General features: G+C 48.8%; 1 protein-coding gene across 8 annotated transcripts in view; it reads left to right on the top strand.

Moving 5' to 3' along the window:
• COL4A4 (collagen type IV alpha 4 chain) overlaps positions 1-17573 on the top strand; it is a 117236-nt gene extending 99663 nt beyond the window's left edge. For 4 of the 8 annotated variants that reach the window (XM_032355016.1, XM_032355013.1, XM_032355015.1 and 1 more), the window contains 10 exons: positions 191-319; positions 410-523; positions 1543-1698; positions 3808-3915; positions 4989-4997; positions 7690-7815; positions 12998-13114; positions 14225-14413; positions 16079-16365; positions 16739-17573. In XM_032355016.1, the coding sequence (XP_032210907.1) occupies positions 191-319; positions 410-523; positions 1543-1698; positions 3808-3915; positions 4989-4997; positions 7690-7815; positions 12998-13114; positions 14225-14413; positions 16079-16365; positions 16739-17002 (1499 nt within the window). In that variant the 3' untranslated portion in view covers positions 17003-17573. The other 4 variants (XM_032355018.1, XM_032355019.1, XM_032355020.1 and 1 more) reach the window with 4 other exon arrangements.
• The last annotated feature ends 445 nt before the right edge of the window (positions 17574-18018 follow it).

Here is an 18018-nt window from a genome sequence, read left to right as displayed (position 1 = left end):
GCATGAGAGGAAAGGTGATGACTGACCCAGGGAGAACTTACAGCATAGGGGCCACCACTGCAGCAGGCAGTCGGGCTCAGCACAACCCGCTGGGTCACTGTTACCCCGTCTGGGAGCTGTTCTTTTCCAGGAGCAGCAATAGGGACAAACAGAGAGAAAATGCAGAATTAATGCTGTTTCCCTCATCCAGGTTTGCACGAAGTGGGCCCGCCTGGTCCAGTGGGCACACCTGGGCTAAAAGGGGAGATGGGAGACCCTGGGAGTCCGGGAATTTCTCCCCCAGGCCCTTCTGGAGGAAGAGGTCCCCCTGGCCCCCCAGGTAAGAAGCAGCATGCTTTGCCCCTCTTAGTAATTAAATCCAAACTTTCCAAATGTAACGAGGCTGACATCAGAACACGTCCCTTCTCAGGGAGACCTGGATTGCCTGGGCCAGCAGGTGCCACAGGAAGAGCTCCTGAAGGGGACATTCCTGACCCAGGTCCACCCGGAGATCAGGGACCTCCTGGCCCCGATGGTCCAAGAGGTATGAGAACATCCCAGCAGAGGATGGTGACCCTCCCTTCCTTACATGCTGCCAGCTCTGGAGGGATGTAGACTTAAGAATGGCAGAGCTGAAGCCCATGAGCAGCCCCATCGATCTGGCAGATGGAAAAGGCAGAGTGTGGGCAGTGCCCGGCTGTCAGAGCCAGCCCTGGGTCGGAGCGCTCCTGCATCTGCTCTCTGCGTGCGTGCTGACTCTCAGCGGGCCTCTCCTGGTGCCAGCACCAGCGTCATGCTGAGCACAAGAATGCAGAACACGGGGCAGGACGGACTCTCACCTTGCCTGGTGGTCTCTGGCACCTCCAATGTGAACCACTGCCCCCAGCCAGCCAGCTGACAGTGCCGGGGGTCTGGCACACACAGGAACAGAGCCTCTTCAAGAGCTGCTCACGGCACTTGTTCCCCTCGGCACTTGGCAGGGACAATGGCCAGCAAGGCAATATTTCACAGAGTGGGGTCTGACCAGAGCCGTCAGGGGCCTGGGGCCCAGAGCTGTGGCACCGTGGGCTTTTGCAAAGTACACAGTCATGTCCTAATAGCTCACAGAGCTCCTTTGGACAGACCCAACCCACTGCCTTCATATCTTTAGGGTTTTAGTCAGGGTAAGCTAAAGATTATGGGATCCTATTTGATGCTGGGAAAAATTAAATGCCTTCTGTCTGTTCATCCGTCCTTCTACCTATCGTATTAAAGCAGTGGGATGACAATGCAAAGAAAAGCCATAAACCCTTGCTTCCAGATGGGCTGGCTTGGAAGGGAAGGAAGGCTTTCTGTATGCTCATTTGTCTAACTGTTCACAACAGACCATTTACACCCTCTCCCAGCTTCGGGGCTCCATGAGACAATCCCTGTTTTACTTCGGATATTGTTGACTTTTTTGTTCTTCTGATTTTCTCTGTCTTTTGCTTACATTTGGTTACTTTCCTTAAGAAGCTCTCAGGTAACCTGCAGTCATATTTGTCTTTGACTGAAAGAAGATTTTTGCCTCCTCCTTGTGGTCAGGAGCTCCCGGGCCCCCAGGCCACCCTGGAAGTGTCGACCTTCTGAAAGGGGAACCAGGAGACTGTGGTCTTCCAGGACCTCCAGGTCCCCCAGGCCCACCCGGCCCTCCAGGATGCAAAGGCTTTCCAGGATGTGATGGAAAAGATGGCCAGAAAGGTAGGCATGCAAGTTGTTTCTTAAGAAGTACATGAAGACTTTTGTTATCTTGACCTTTAGGGTCTGGTGTTTTGCACCCCTGGGAGGTAACGTCATTTCCTATGGACATAGTCACGACATTTCGGTAGTGCCCTGACTTTTCCAGAAAGTCCTCAAGTTTGGGTAACATTTGGATGAGTAAGAAGAAGAAACACAAGTTCATCTCCAGCCCCTAATAACATGCTTGGCAATCTTCTAGACCAGAACTGGACAACAGAAATATAGCACAAGCTATACCTGTAATGAAAAGGTGTGGTAGCCCCATTTTAAAAAATGAAAAGAAATAATTGAAATGAATTTTCATATTTTCTTTAACAAATATATTCAAATACTACTGCTTTAGCATATCATCATTGATACAAATTATCAGTGCAATGATCAGGGCTAACGAACGAGCTCCTCTCCCAGATAAGACACTCCTCCTCCCCAGCTCTGAAGCCTGGTGCATGTTTTATGAGCACAAGACAACCCAGCCTGGATGCGCCATTTCAGCTGTTCAGTAGCCACACGCAGTTAGTGGCTTCTGTGTTGGACAGTTTGGCTTTAAACTGCTGACCTTTCTGTTTCATATTTGTGAAAGAGTTTCTGTTATTGAATTCTCCCATTATTTAAAGCTAAAATATTTTTTAATTCACTTTTACTTAACTGCTAATATTTGGGGATGTTCATTTTTGGTCACCAGGTTTCAGAAAATTATTCAGTTCATTAGAACTTTTTTGTTGAAAAGGAACCAATATTGGTTATCCATTTTAACTCCTTTCTGTTACAGATAAGGAAGATGGATAGAGAAGCAACTATCACAGTCCGACCAATAACTGGCTGAGTGTGAAATAAAGCAAAAGATTAGGGCAAAATGAAGACCAAAATTACCATAAAGCTGCCATGTTTACAGTGCAAAGGGCATCCCTATAATGGTGCAGTACACAACTTGCACAACAGTACAAAACAACCCTCCCTCAACTTTATTAGCAATAAAATCAATTTTAGAGACTGTGGCTTATATCTGCAGATATGTGGGCTTCTGGTTATCGAACCCCAGAATCGGACAAACGTGCAAGCATGCTAGTCACCAAAAGGAAGGAAGAGGCTAACTATATAACCTTGTTTCTTTTCCAAATAAGATACTTCTTCATCCCAGTTACTGCTCTAGAGAATGAAACTCTACCTGGAAATATTCTTCAGGTTTGGGGAAACAGTATGCAGCACAAGTAATAGTGACCCCCCCCAAAAATATATATATATATACAAGGACTTAGAAATATTGATGAAACCACTAAGCATGCTTCTTAACTCCCATTTCAGGGGGGCATGTGGTCCAAAGAGTGTTTAGCTGTGGAAAGGAGGAGGGAGTTTCTTCAGTTTACCTTTCAGACTCAAACAGTGGGAAAGATTTGATCTATTCCACAAACATTTATTAAGTACCCACAAGAATATAACAGTGAGCAGGTTTTAACAGCCCCACTCTTCGTCGGTGTAGAGTTTCATGGAGGAAGACAGACACTCACACTAAAGGATTCATCAATATAAACTGCGGCAGGTGCTCCAAGTAAGGGCCCCTCTTCTATGACAGCACATCAAGAACAAGTGGAGTTGGGCTGGGGCCTCAGAGAGGGCTGAGGAGGTGAGGCTTGCTGGACACAGAAGAAGGGAAGGGACCACACACACGAGGCGCTGAGTGGCTGGCAGGGCTGACGGAGGAGACTGTGAGGAAGAGAGGCAGGAGCCCAGGGCCAGGAGGCACATCGTCCCACGTGGCTGGACACTGGCCCATTTTCCCCTCCCTTCCAGCCCTCCATCTCTAGAGAAAGTTCAGGACGACAGAGCTTTTCATTCTACTTTAGTCTTGCCTTGATCATGAAACCATTTTCCTTATTCCTTTTGACCGACTCTTGTGTTTCCTTCAGACAGAGGCAGCTCTTCTCAGCTTTACAGAAAAAAGTGAGAGGCTCACCCGGATTCCAAGGCTGACTTTGCCCTGATTTGTGTTGGGTTCCCTGAGTTCAGTCCACCTGACTGCCATTGTCTCAATACTCCTGCATTCCAGCGTCCCCATCTTTATGTTCCTTTTAGGACCAATGGGATTCCCGGGGCTGCAGGGGCCACCAGGACTTCCCGGCTCCCCCGGGGAGAAGGGTTTACCTGGCATTCCAGGCAGACAAGGGCACCCCGGTCTTCCAGGTAAGCTCCTAATGCCTGATGATCTCACGCAGCAGCCTAAGCCATCCTTTTGTTTCAATAGTTACTGTGAGGGTCGCCTTGAAGCAAGCAATTATTCTGAAATTGCCTGCAATTTCTAATGAGTTAAGCTGTATTTATTTCAGGCCTCACTACACAATCTTATGTTTGGTAAACTAATATTTATCATTAGAATGAGTACATTTGCAAATTAGGAGTTGATTTTACAGAAACATTTCTAAGTTAAATAAATCTGTGTTCCCTCACACAAGAGGCAAAGGCTGAGTTGATTATTGTATGCAAGGACCATATTCATTTCTCTCCCTGACTTCCCACTGATTTTCCAAGATGTGTCATTTAACTTTTCCTGTAAAATACATTAGTTCCCGCAAAGACAAAAGGGCTATTCAATGTAAGCTCAGTCGACAACATGTTTTCAGCAGAGGGTCAAAAGTAAGCCAAGGGAGAGTTGGAAGGGCAAACAGACATGCGTATTTGAGATTGGCAGAACTGATATCTTTGGGGATCCTCAACCAATATTACAGTAATGTGGTGTCAGCTCGGAATATTTTGCAAACTCCTAAATTATGTCGGTAGCGCAAAGAATAAATGGACTGTGGTGTTTCATGACGGATCACAGAACAACACGACAAACAGCTTGTACTTGCACTCATCTCCTATTTCCTTTCTGTGCAGAACCCATAAAACTTGGCTAAATAGTATGAAGTTTTCAGAAGCCTGCCAATGAACAGAATTTCTCTACATGTTAAATTAGGGCGTATTTGCTGTAAGAAATCAACTCGTGTTATATTGTGCAAGAGAGCTTCATTTCACGTTTTTCGAGATGGGAAAGCTCTGTGACTATATCCTAGATGTTCTTGTCAGTAACATTGACGTGGGCTTCGTTATGTAAATAAGATGCCATCATTCTGCTTATCACGGATGCCATCCTCAAGTTATTCTGTATCTTCTCAAATAACCGATGTCACCTTGGTCCTAATTTACATATTTAAAATCTCTCTCCACCACATGAAAATCGTTGCGTGGCTTCATTTTTTGACTTTGGATCCCTCCAGGCTCCAGAGGTAAGCCCTGCTATAAAATTAGTAATTTACTCTAAATCGGGCTTCTACTTGTTTCTGTACTGGCCTTTTTCACAGTACTTGTGGGTTTGTTACTTTTTTATCTTGTTACATTTTCATAGATGGGGTGCTGTAATTTTATATGAGGCATCAGTGCTTTGGCTTCCTCATTACAGATACGGTAACCCCATATTAGAGCATCCCACAGTCAAGTCTCATTATAGGTTGTCAAGGCGGAGTAGACACTCATCTTACAGAATTTCCATTCAGGCACAAAGAGTGAGTGGTTTCTTTGTCAAATGCTACAGTACATACGCATGTAAGTTTCTTTTATTAATTATACAATATAAACACATAGAACATTCCTAAAATAAGAAGCATCCACAACATAAAAAGATGGATCCTTCACACCCAGTAAGGGGCTGTGACAAGGTTTTCCCATAACATCAAAGTCCATTTCCAAGGAGCAAATTTCTTTGTGTGATACAATGAAAATGCTGTTATTCTTTTCAACTAAGTGTTTACCACAATGCAGAAGCAACGTATTATTTTGTGTCTGGGGTTTTCAAAGAGACTAAAAAGAGTCTCTTAAAAGAAGAAAAGAAACATAGTGAGGGCACACATTTGTCCTTTCTAGGCATCTCTTATTAAACGTAATGAAAATTTGCCCCAAATGCAGGATGCTTACAGAAGAGGCACTTTGGCCCCTTTTAGCTCCTGGTTTATTAAAAAGTAAAGAATAGTAAAATCAGAATTTAAAAAGAGTCCTACTATTTTAAATGTTTATATTTAAAAATTACAGTTCTGGGACACCTGGGTAGCTCAGTCGCTAAGCGTCTGCCCTTGGCTCAGGTTATGATTCCAGGGACCTGGGATCAAGCCCCGCATAGGGATCCCTGCTCGGTGGGGAGTCTGCTTCTCCCTCTGCCTGCCACTCCCCCTGCTTATGCCTCCCCAACAAATATGTAAAATCTTTGTAAAATAAAAATGAAAGTTACAGTGTTATATTTAATGTTTCCACTTCCATCCTCTTAGTGTCTCTCTGTGTCTGTATGTATAAACTCACTTGAAGATAACATTAGAACCCTAAATATGAAACACCAGCCAGATGCCCACCCCCACCCCTCATTCCCTTACCTGCTTCCTTCGCCCCACCAGAATTCACAAGGCGCTTCAGGGAAAATATGAGATATTCATATGCATCTCCCCCAAGTCATCCAGAGTAGAAAAGCCACATTTTATATTAAACTACGTATTGTAAAAGTATACCCAACTCTGTTGGTTGTGGTTTCCCACAATATTTTATAAGAGATTAAATCCCAAACCGCTGACAAGGGTTCAAGGCTGTTTTGGGGTGTTTGTTTGTTTGTTTAAGATTTATTTACTTATTTGAGAGAAAAGAGAGAGGGAGCATGAGCTGGGGGAGGGGCAGAAGGAAAGGGGGAGAGAACCTGATGCAGAACTTGATTCCAGGACCCTGAGATCATAATCTGAGCTGAAATCAAGAGCCAGACGCTCAACCAACTGAGCCACATGGGTGCCCAGGGTTCAAGTCTGTTTTGCACAGACGTGCTGTGTAACTTACATTGTCGCTATGACCATAGTTTCTACAGTTTTCTTGCTGCCTAATCACTCTATTCTTAAACTTACTTTACATATTTGCATGAATTTTAAGAACACCACAACTGGTAAGCAGCATGTTTTTAAAATATGTTGTATTTCTTGGAATTCATCACACAGATGTGAAGAGTCGTGTAGGCAGTAATGGTGTCCCGGTTAAGGGCATAGCTTTGGAGGAAGGCCATCTTGCATTTTAATCTAGACTCTGTCATGGGTTAGCTGTGTGACCTTAGATAGTCACTTATTTACCTGAGCCTGGGTTTTCTTACATGTAATATTCTAATAATAGCAGCACATACATGCACGGGCTTGTTGGGAGCCTTTCATCGTGAGGCACTCAGCAGGGGGCCCAGTACATGAGAAGGCATTTGAGAAGGGTTAGCTGTTATCCTTATTGGTTAGTGTTATTATGATTCCCTGTGGAGTATTTGCAGGGTGACTGAATGAAGCTTTAAGAAAAATACTTTAAAGATGTGAACATAACCAAGAAGGAAGAACATGCAAAGCTTTAGAACAGTGATTCTCCAATGAGATCTGCAGATCAGCACTGTCAGCCTCAACGGGGAACATGTTAGACACACAGATGTCAGGGTTTACCCCAGATCTACATGCTCAGAAACTGTGGGCTCTGACGCACCGGCCAGATGATTCTGATGGACTAAAGTCAGAGCTACAGCTTCTTAGCACTAAACAGTGAAGCCCCAGCTGACACTGGAGTCACCCCAGGAGCCCTCCCACTGCTTCCTGTGACCGACACCCAGTAAAAAGTAGCCCAAAGACAGGAAATCTAGTGAAGGTCACCAGACTGTTCGTGCCCCAACGAACCTTCACTATTCTGTACTTGTTTCACTTCCTCTGAGATCCCACTCAGTCAGTCAGTCATGTATTTAACACAGTGCTTTCCGGAAGTTTCTCTGCCCCACAGTGGACAGAGTCCCACCTTCACGGAGCTGATGTTGGGTGGTTGAGCTCTGATTCTTGGGTGTTGTGTCGACAGTCCGTCTAGCTGGAGAGGGCAGAAGGAGCTTGTGTGTAAGGTGGGAGTCCCTCACACAAGCAGTAATTGTAATTTCAGGAGAACCAGGACCGCCTGCCGATGTGGAGTCCTGCCCTCGAATCCCGGGGCTTCCCGGGGTACCAGGCCCGAGAGGACCAGAAGGAGCCATGGGGGTCCCGGGAGTGAGAGGGCCCCCGGGACCAGGTACGAGGCTGGAGTCTTTTGTTCATTATGTACATCAAATGCTGCTGGAATGAACATCTAGGCATCTTGCTGTGCAGTTCTTAGCATGGAGTCTAAATTCCCCATGAGTAGGAAGCAATGTAATCTCCTCCTCTTTGACAGTTTTCTACATTTCTTCCGAGGTTCGATCACATCCTCACTGGATCAGCACAAGCCTGCTCTTTTTATGTTGAACTCGTACTTGAATCTCTCCCACTTGGGCAACTTTTGGGCATGAGGCTTTGAAGCCTATTATACAGCAGAGTAGATGCTCTATTAATAGTCCTTAATAACTGTTGACTTGATTTTGAATTACAAATACTCGCATTGGGGCTCAGTGGAGCAGAAACACCCTAGGAGAAGGGGGAAGGAGATGTCTCACTTGGAGAAGGATCAGAGGAAAGGGGAAGGGTCAATCTAAATTTTGGCCATGACCTTGAGTGTTCATTTAATTGATTTGACCATTGCTCATGTAAGGGTCGCAGAAGCCTTAGCTAAGCACTTCAACCAAACCATTCCTTTAAAAACTATCTTCCAAATGCTTTATGTGCTCTTCACAGATCCCCACCACACTGGTCATTGACAAAGATATTAAGGGAGTCCAGGCTGGTCAGCTCAAGGTCACTGATGTCTTCAGACTAATTGACAGTGCCCGTGGTACTAGACAGCCTGTGTGCAAATTACCCCAGGAGCCATGAGGCCATTCTCTTTCCTGGTTTCCCACTGCCCAAGTGTGGCTCTGGCTTTTTCTGGTTTGGGGCCAAAGGATTTGGAAATAGAACTTGAGTTTTGTATCACCTGTGCGTGTGTGTGTGTGTGTGTGTGTGTGTGTTTCCCCACACCCAAACAGCGATGGGCCCAAAAGATGTCCCCTCTGCCAGTGTCTGAGTAGTTGTTGGGTAGTATCCAGAACCTGGAGCCCCCCTGAGACTGGTTTTGTCTGTGTTTGCTGTGTTTTGCTGCACTGCATCTGTGTTTCTGCATTAAGCTAATTGGGTGTCGGTCGGAGCAACTTCCATTTTCTGGCGTGGGGAACACTGGGAAGTGAGCGTAGTTCCTTGTCACTCATGGCATGGATCACGTTCTCTGTCCATCAGAATCACTCGTCACACAACCTACTTTTAAAACCAACCCCCTTGTTGTGTATATAATTGCAACTGAGGGCTGGGACAACCGCCCCCTACACGTACACACACACCTTCATAAAAGTCCACTTTCAAGTAGAAGATATGGCTGGTAATGCGGTTCTGCAAATGTATTTCAGTAAATACTTCCAGATCCTCTGCACTCTTTAGAAAGTATGGTATTAGGCGTTGTGGGAAATACAGATGTGACTAAGATGTGTCCCGCCCCCCACCACCCTAGTGCCTCTAACCTCACGGCAGAAAGAGCTGGTAGAACAGAAGTAATTCTAAATAACGAGAGATTATAATTTGTGTTTTTGAGGAGTTTCTGGCAAAGTCCCGAGGACAATGGGACAGGGAGAGGTGAACTTCAGTATGGAGGGCTGTAAGATAGCTGAGACCCAGGCAAGAACTGGCCTTTGAACATAGCCTTTAAGGACAGTTGGGGCTTTGAGGGACCAGAATTCTCCAAAAGGGAGATAGCAGGGGCACAGTTGGGCAGGTCAGCTGCATCCTTGCTACACAAAGTGTGGACCAGCGCAACTCAGGCACAGACTTTCCAAGTCAGAATCTGCATTTTAGCAAGATCCCAGAATATGTGTATGTATATTCAACTTTGAGAAACCCTAACCATATTATGTGAATGGGGTCCTTAAAACAGTCAGCTAAGAGCAACACCATCCCAAGGGACTCAGTCCTCACTGTGGGCTCAAGTCATCTTGAGGGGCTGGAAACAATAGCGATGCCTCCTCCCAGACCAACTAAATGCAGAAGGCAGAGCCCAAGGATCAATGTGTTGGAAGCACTCCCCAGGTGACCCTAGCAGATAACCAGGGTTGAGAACCACGACTGCCCCCAGTACCAGTTGAGAACAGCTGGGCGGTTGGGCTCACCCATGATGGAGACTTTGGAAAAGAAAGAAAGAAAGTAACTGAGAAGAAAAGCCAAATGGCCGAATAGTTATCTTGGGGGACATACAAGATTCTCTCTCCATAGGTTGTGAGCTTCTGCAAGGGGGCTGACAGGCTACACGGGCCAGCTGTGATCGATCTCCTGTCATCTCTCATTCTGCCCGACCTGGGGCTGGATGGGCTCATCTAGTTGCAAGTAGCCTCAGAAGGGTGTTCTCTGGCTCTCTGTGTCCTCTCCTTATTGACGTCACTGACCCTGCCTGCTGGCACTGGGAATACCTGAGGCCACTGTTGTGCCACAAAATATGACTTATGTGGAAAAAAAGAACAATAACAACAAAAAACAACCAAGTGCACAGCCCTTCCCAGAAGGTGCCACCCTTCCTTCCCATGCTGCGCTGCTTCCCTCGAGCTCCTTTCTATCTTTCTCCCAAGTACCCACTCCCACACCAGTGTTCCCTTTTGGCTCCCCCTTCTCTGATGTGGCCTCCACCTCTTGGCCTGCCGTGTATTCCTGGGCACCTGGAATTCCAGGGCACCCCTGCCCTGCCTGTTTTTGTTGGCCAACCCTGGATACATCGACCACACTGTCCAGTAGCTAAAAAATGACAAGTCTATCCTGAGGGTCTAGAGTGGCCAAACCCCGACTGACTGGGGTCATCGGCAGGGCATGGGGCTCGTCATCTGTCCTCTCCTGAAGGTGATTCTTCCGGCTCGGTGTTGGGGGCCACCTGTGCCATCCCCGAGGTCAGCTGTGAAGCATCAGCCGCCACTAGAGAGGACCATCCCCACCTCAAACGATGTTGTTCGCTTCTTCTTGTCTTCCTTTCTGAACCTCTTTCACTGCCAAGCTGGTTTTGTAACCTGGTGCTGTAGCCGAGATCTATACAGAAAAAAGTAATGAAGTTCTGGCTCCTTCCTGCCCAGTGTGAGCAGGTAGCAGCCACACTAAATATATCTTGTGTCTGGTAAGAGTCCTCCACCGTGGAAGGCCTCCTGTCTTTCTGCTCACACGTCTCTTTGATCCACAACTTTTCCTTCCCCAGGGGGCCCTCAAAGGCTGGGGCTTCCTGGGATGCGCACAAAGGTGGTTTCCATATTGGTTTGAACTGTTACTGCCTAATGGACATTCCCACATCCTGTTAGAGTGTTTAATCTTCAAGTCAACATGTGACGCTCTCCAAGGAGGTAATCCATCAAACACTGGAGGGCTTTTAGATGTAGCTGTAGTCCTTAAAACAAGTTCCAAGTGGAGAACAAGTCCACATAGGGAAAGCCATAGGCATACAACTCGGATAACAAAAGCCTTCCTTCCTATCTCTGGAAATTGCCTGACAATTTCTCCAAAGGGAACAAAGCCCGTATCACAACATCTGGCGGGGGAAGTCTTTCCCCAGATCGACAGTGATCTTGCTGCACGTTGATATTTCAGGAAGATGCCTGCTGCCTTTTCCATGATCAGTCCGTTTGCTGGCTTGTCGGCACTCGGGCAGCCCTTTGCAGAATAGTGCAGTGGCCTCATGTTGCAATCATCTCGTGGGTGGGAGAGATAAGAGAATGCTCTGAGCTCACCATCAGGGCCCTGTGTTCCTTCCAAAGGAACTGATGTCCTTGAAGCTGGTGGCAAGGGGTACGCCAGCCAGCACACAGCAGCCCCACCTGGAAAGAGGTTTCTGCCCAGTTACTGGAAAGTAGAGGACGTTTCTCACCCAGAGCGGGAGAGGGAGGTTTCCCTTCTCACTTACTGAACAATAACGACAGTCCAGGAACTCATGACAATCCAGGAGAATTTGTTTAAACACAAGGAAGCAGAAAGTGAAATGACTGGGTATACCCACACCAGCTCTACCAGCACGGATGTAAGGGAATAGACTGGCTGGTTGTGGGGACAGAAGAAGCAGGTTGGTATGGGACACTCTCGGGCAGGCAGTGGTAGAGCAGGATTTTCAAAGCGGTGAAATTTGGAGGGGCATGCATTTCAAATGGTTGTAAGATGGGGTCCTGTGTGAGGCTGCAAACTGAGTGGGACATCCAGACGGTCACCTGAGCATGGCAGTCTCCTGCTCTCAACCCTCAGGTGGCTTCCCACGCACTTGAAGAACAAGTCCAAGAGTGAAACGTGAACCCTGTCTGACTTCATGTTTGGTTTTAGTCTAATTCGTGGCAGAGAGAGAGAAAGAACAAAGAGAGAAAGAGAGAGAGAGAGAGAGAGAGAAAGGAAGAGAGATTAATAGGTAGAAACCAGAATCCTTGGGAAGGTTAGTAATTCAGGGAATTCTGTAATTCGGGCTAATGGGAATACACTCCTCTACAGGCAAGGACCTTGTCTGCTACCCAAGAGAGGAGATTGTGGCTGATGAATTAATGCCTGGACAAAAGTAACCAAACACTTCAAGAACCCCTCAAGTAACAGTGGGACTGCTGCCAGGCCCCCAGTTTATGTCCTCCAGGGGGTGCACCTGAGCTCCGCAGCGTGTCAGGAAGCAGGCTGGCTGCTGATGGAACACCCCTGGGCAAGGTTCCTCCACTAGCTTTCAGCTCTGCCCCCTTCCTGAGCCTCAGTTTCCCCCACCGCACCCCCCGCAGGCTGGCACAGGAGAGCGTCTGGTCATGGGGCTGTTGAGAAGACCGAATAGGCTAATCCATATAAAGGGTCGTACCTCCCACCTTGTAAACTCTCAATCATCATTTTAAAAATTGCTGCTCTTATCTTCCTCCAAATGGAACTTAACTCCCAATCGAATCTTATTAAACTTTACTTATTCCTCTGCTCAGCTTTCTAAGAAAATCATTATTAAGGATAACATCTAATTATAGAAATAATATATGTTCAATATAAAAAAAATAAACATATGAGAATATGAAGAAAGGTGAAGACCTCTCCAGCATCTCCCTGGTCTAGCCTCAAATCCCGGCTCTGCCCACGACTGGCTTATCACTTAAGCAAATGACTTGACCTCTCAGAACCTAAGGACCCCAGGACCAAGTGGAGGTAGTACAATCCCAGCTCCACGTATCTGGGAAGACGACATGAGCGAATGCAGTGTAGTCCAAAGGGGGAGCCCCGGGCCAGGAGTGCTAGCAGGGGTCCTACTGTTCTCACCACTGGCATCGTGAATTCTCGTGCAGGGTGCAAAGGAGAGTCTGGGCCGGATGGCAGGCGGGGCAAGGATGGCCTCCCAGGGCCCCCCGGGCCTCCTGGAAGCAAAGGGGACGCGGGAGAAGCCGGCTGCCCTGGAGCACCAGGTAAAAATTTTCAGCTTCTCTTCTTTCCGTGGACACCGTAGATCTGAGACTGTGTACGAGATCCCTGGTCTCTCGGGAGGCTTTCCAAACCGCTCCTATTAGAAGCATTTGCCTTAGATGCGGACTCACCAAGTATCAGGGAGGCAGAAGCAGCAGGCGTGGAACAGGATGACTTCCCCCACGCTCTGAGCAGCCCTCGACCATCGCAAAGATGAGCCAAGGTCCTCTCCCCCATTTAGTATTTCCCCAAACCACTACTCGGGGCTCTTTTAGCTGTTGCCTTTCCCAAGGCAAGCCTGGCGTTGTGTGTGATTGCCACCGAGAGGCCGTGAGGAAGGTGGGGTGGCGAGGTGTTCTCACCCTCCACGACGGGCCAAGTCACTTGGCCTCTGTTTTCTGAGTTTGCTTCATCATACTGCTGCATTTATATAGAATACAAGGCTCCTGCTTAAGAAAAAATATCAGGGAGTAGCCATTGGGTGCAGACAGAGATAAGACAGGACAGAATAGTCACTTGAAATATAACGTGCCAGGTCATATGGTGGCCAGAGGGGCCGCAGAGGCTCTTCAGGTGGGTGAGGAGAAGGAGTGAAGGGGGCTGAGGACGTCTGTAACAAAATGCAGCTTGAAAGTCAGCTTCAGCCAACTGCGGCGTGTAGAGGGGAGGGCTCCGTGCTGCCTATGCTCTGCTTTCCAAGTCCAAGATCCCCTCCGGTGCAGTCTGGACAGGTCAAACGAGACAAGAGAGTGACCCCAGTCCAGTGCACAAGCTCCTGCATTGTAACTTCTGGTTTACAGCATAGATGGGGAGACTCTACTAGTCTTCCAGAAATGAGTTTTTAAAAAAATAAACAGCTTTTTGTTTCACCTTTGCTCTTGGCAGTTAGAGGCAGCCTTGGGCCTCCTTCAATGGGTCAGCCCCTTGAAGATGCACGGGAGACAGACCCCGCTCGCATTGTGGAGAGCTCTTCATTTCCACCTGCCAGCAAGAATGCCAGAACTAGGCCTTCCTTCCCCCTCCCTGCCTCCAAAAATAAGGTCCAAGTGGTGCATGTGTTTGTTAAAACAAACCCCCTGACCTGCCTTCATTTTTTTTCTTTCTTCCTCCAGGCCCTCCTGGGCCCACTGGGGACCCTGGGCCCAAAGGGTTTGGGCCTGGATACCTCAGCGGCTTCCTCCTGGTTCTCCACAGTCAGACGGACAGAGAACCCGCCTGCCCTGCGGGCATGCCCCAGCTCTGGACGGGCTACAGCCTCTTATACCTGGAAGGACAGGAGAAGGCGCACAGTCAAGACCTTGGTAGGTGTGGAGCGCGGGGTCACTCCCAAAAAAGCGGAGTACAGCTTTTGGGTTAATCTTACAAACGCATCAGTGTCCGCAGCGATCCCTCCTCTCCTGCAGAGTTTTTTCATTTGAAACAACCACACTTATTCCCAGGGCATTCCCACGAGTGACCCCGTGGGAGATGTGCATTCTGGCTACAATAGTTACCATGTGGTGACTTACTCATTTCTAAAAAATGATCCTTCCTCAGCAGGTTAAATTTAACTCTTATAGATATATAAAGTGTAGTTGTTACCTCCAAATGTACATTATTTAATCAGGACACGGTCAGTCCCTGTGTTTACATGTCAAAGGGTGTGTCCCCGGCAGCCGGGGGGGTTAGACCAGACGGTAGGGGCCGGCGGCCGCTCCCCGCCCTGCTCCAGCTGGTTTTCTAAATCACACAACGTGATTTGGGGAGTTATTGCTTAGTGCTGCTTATTTTCTTTCTTTGTTTTTTTTTTTTTTTAATTTTTATTTATTTATTTGTGCTTGCGTGTGCAGGAGCACACAGGACTAAGGTGAGGGGCCAAGGGAGAGAAACTCAAGCAGGCTCCCTGCCGAGCCAGGAGCCTGACATGGGGTCCATCCCAGGACCCCAAGACCCTGACCTGAGCTGAAAGCAAGAGTCAGACGCTTAACCACCTGAGCCACTCAGGCGTCCCACTTGTCTGTTTTCAGTAGTAGATCTGTAAGCTGCAGGGACTGGTTTCCAGTGAGGAGTTTAAGTTCCCAGGTGCTGGCGAACACGGTATTTCCCAGATCACGGTGGCTGGGTGGTGGGTGCAGGACACAACAGCAGGGGGCACTGATGGGGGGGGGGAACCTTGTCACTGCCCTCCCTGGGCTAGGATCCCTGCTGTCATCAAGGGTGGTCCAGGAGTACAGGCCTAGGGTGGCGGCTACTTATGGTCATTCTCGGTGGGCTTAGCCATGGCCCTTCCCATTTGAGGGCTGGGGGTGCATTGGGCTGGGGGAGGAAGTTCATGTTCAGTATCTTGGCTCCATTCTCTTCTCCCCACCCTTCTGTTGCCGGTCTCCTCCGTGCCTGGCCTCTGTTCCATCCATCTGTCTTCCCCAACCCTGGTCTAGCCAGAGCCTCCCCACAAAGCTCTGCAGAGCTGCGGGATAAAATCTGAGCTCCTTACAAGACAGACAAAACCTGCACCCTTGGTCTGACTTCACCCTCGAAGCCCAGACGGAAAGACACAGAGGTCCTAGCATAGGATCATTCTACCGGTCATCCCCTCTGGAGTCCCGGTACTCTTTCCTTCTCACTCCTAGGGCTGGCCATGCTGTGTGTTCACTGTCCAAATGCTCAGCCTTCTCCCCAAGCAAACCAGGGCGTGAGCTTTGTGGAGACCCAGCGGGACTAACCGCACCCCTCCAGCAGCGGGCCCATTGCTCGGTTCGGGCGGGAAAGAGGAGAGAATGAGTGAATGGGGGCTGGCCCCGGGACCAGAGAGGTGGCAGAATTGGCCAGGGCCGCAGCCTGCCGTCCCCACCACAGAAATGGGCTTCGGCAGGTGCATCTGTGTGAGCGGCGGAGCGCGCGTCCGCGAATGGCACCTGCGGGGACGGTCCCCGCGTACAGCAGGCCCTGCACCTCGCCCACCACATGGCCTCGCCTTCCTTCCCAAGGGCTGGCAGGGTCTTGCCTTCCCGTGTTCAGCACGCTGCCCTTCGCCTACTGCAACATCCACCAAGTGTGCCACTACGGCCGGAGGAACGACCGGTCCTACTGGCTGGCGAGCGCCGCACCGCTGCCCATGACCCCGCTGTCGGAGGAGGAGATCCGCCCGTACATCAGCCGCTGTGCGGTGTGCGAGGCCCCGGCGCCGGTGGTGGCGCTGCACAGCCAGGACCAGTCCATCCCCCCGTGCCCGCGGACCTGGAGGAGCCTGTGGATCGGGTACTCGTTCCTGATGGTGAGCCCCTGCACGCCCGCCGCTTCCGCCCCGGGATGCCCTGAGCTCCGCGGGACGGACAGACAGCGCTAGGACAGGGGTCGTGAACACATCCCCAAACCCCAGCCTGGCGAGACGTAGGGCCACCTTCCTTACTGACGATGTGGGTCTTTCGTTTGTTTGTTTTATGATTTTGCGAGGGTGTAGATGTTGGCTTTGCTTCAACCCTCAGAGAAGTGGTTTCATGTTGCGTGCACAGTCGCAGGCCCCCGCCTCCCTTCCGCTGCGGAGCCTGCCTAGTTCGCCCCTCCTGGGAGCCCTTCCCGTGGCGCGGGCTGGGTCTGGGGTCGTCCGCCCGGGTCTGAGCCCTAACTCTGGCTTGTTGTCCTGGCAGCACACGGGGGCCGGGGACCAGGGAGGAGGGCAGGCCCTCATGTCCCCTGGCAGCTGCCTGGAAGATTTCCGAGCCGCGCCGTTCCTCGAATGCCAAGGCCGCCAGGGAACTTGCCACTTTTTTGCCAACAAGTATAGCTTCTGGCTGACGACCGTGAGAGCCGACTTGCAGTTTTCCTCCGCACCGACGCCGGACACCTTAAAGGAGAGCCAGGCCCAGCGCCAGAGGATCAGCAGGTGCCAGGTGTGCATGAAGTACAGCTAGAGACGCCGCAGCTCGCCAGCATGTCACCTGCGGAAACTGCCTGGGGGCCCTGGGGGTGCCCAGGCTGCGCTGAGACATTCATGGTGCTCATTTCAGACCCCAGTTTCAGCGGCCCCTTCCTTTCCCTGAGGTTATCCCCACCGTCCTCTCGTCACTTCCTCTGTTCAGGACGAGATTAAGCAAATGTTCCTCTTACGGATTTATTTGCACCTACCAATTTAGATGAAACCCAGATATTCTTATGTTTTTGAGGGTGATGGAAGAGCTGGCTTTATTTAAAACGATGCTAATTCACAGGAAGGCAAAGAGATGATAAAGGCCAGATTACAAATTACATTACTGAAAACTTCGCTCATTGGTTATAGCATCGCAAACAATTGACGTCAATTACTCTATAATAGGGTGGGCTTCTGGACGGATTTTATAGGAGAAAAAAATAAATAGGCCAACAAATGAAACTAGAAAGTGGAGATTTCCAACCTCTCAAAATGATTTCCTCTGTAATCTGTTTTCCCATGCACTTTAAATAATTGTAAAACCGTGACCCAAGGAGATGCTAAAAAAAAAAAAAGAAAAGAAAAAAGAAAAAGAAAGAGAGAAAAGGAAAAAAAATCCACACAGAGAGCGGTAACAGTTCATTTCAAAGCAGAATGAATCATTATGCCAGAAAGGACCACAGTCTCTGCATTCCAGAGATGCTGCATTAGCATAAACACATCACAGATGAACATAAAACGTGTTCTCTTCTGCATTTTTCAGAGAATGGAAATGCCTACTTTGGCAACTCTTTTGAAAAGTAGCATTTATGGAAAAAAATATATTCAATAAGGGATTAAGAGCCTAAGAGCTATTAATGAATATTAAGGCAGTGATTCACAAAAATGGACTCCCCATTGCCGTGAACTTCCAAACAGACGGCATTTGCCCAGTCGGGGTCCAGTGAGTCTTTGGTGTGTGCGTGCTAATGGGACTGAAGCCACATGGGGCTTCGCTCAGACACACCAGCTCACACAAAG

The sequence above is a fragment of the Mustela erminea genome, chromosome 8 (genome assembly GCF_009829155.1).
Source record: "Mustela erminea isolate mMusErm1 chromosome 8, mMusErm1.Pri, whole genome shotgun sequence".
Taxonomy (NCBI): domain Eukaryota; kingdom Metazoa; phylum Chordata; class Mammalia; order Carnivora; family Mustelidae; genus Mustela; species Mustela erminea.
This window is presented reverse-complemented; position numbering and strand designations above follow the sequence as displayed.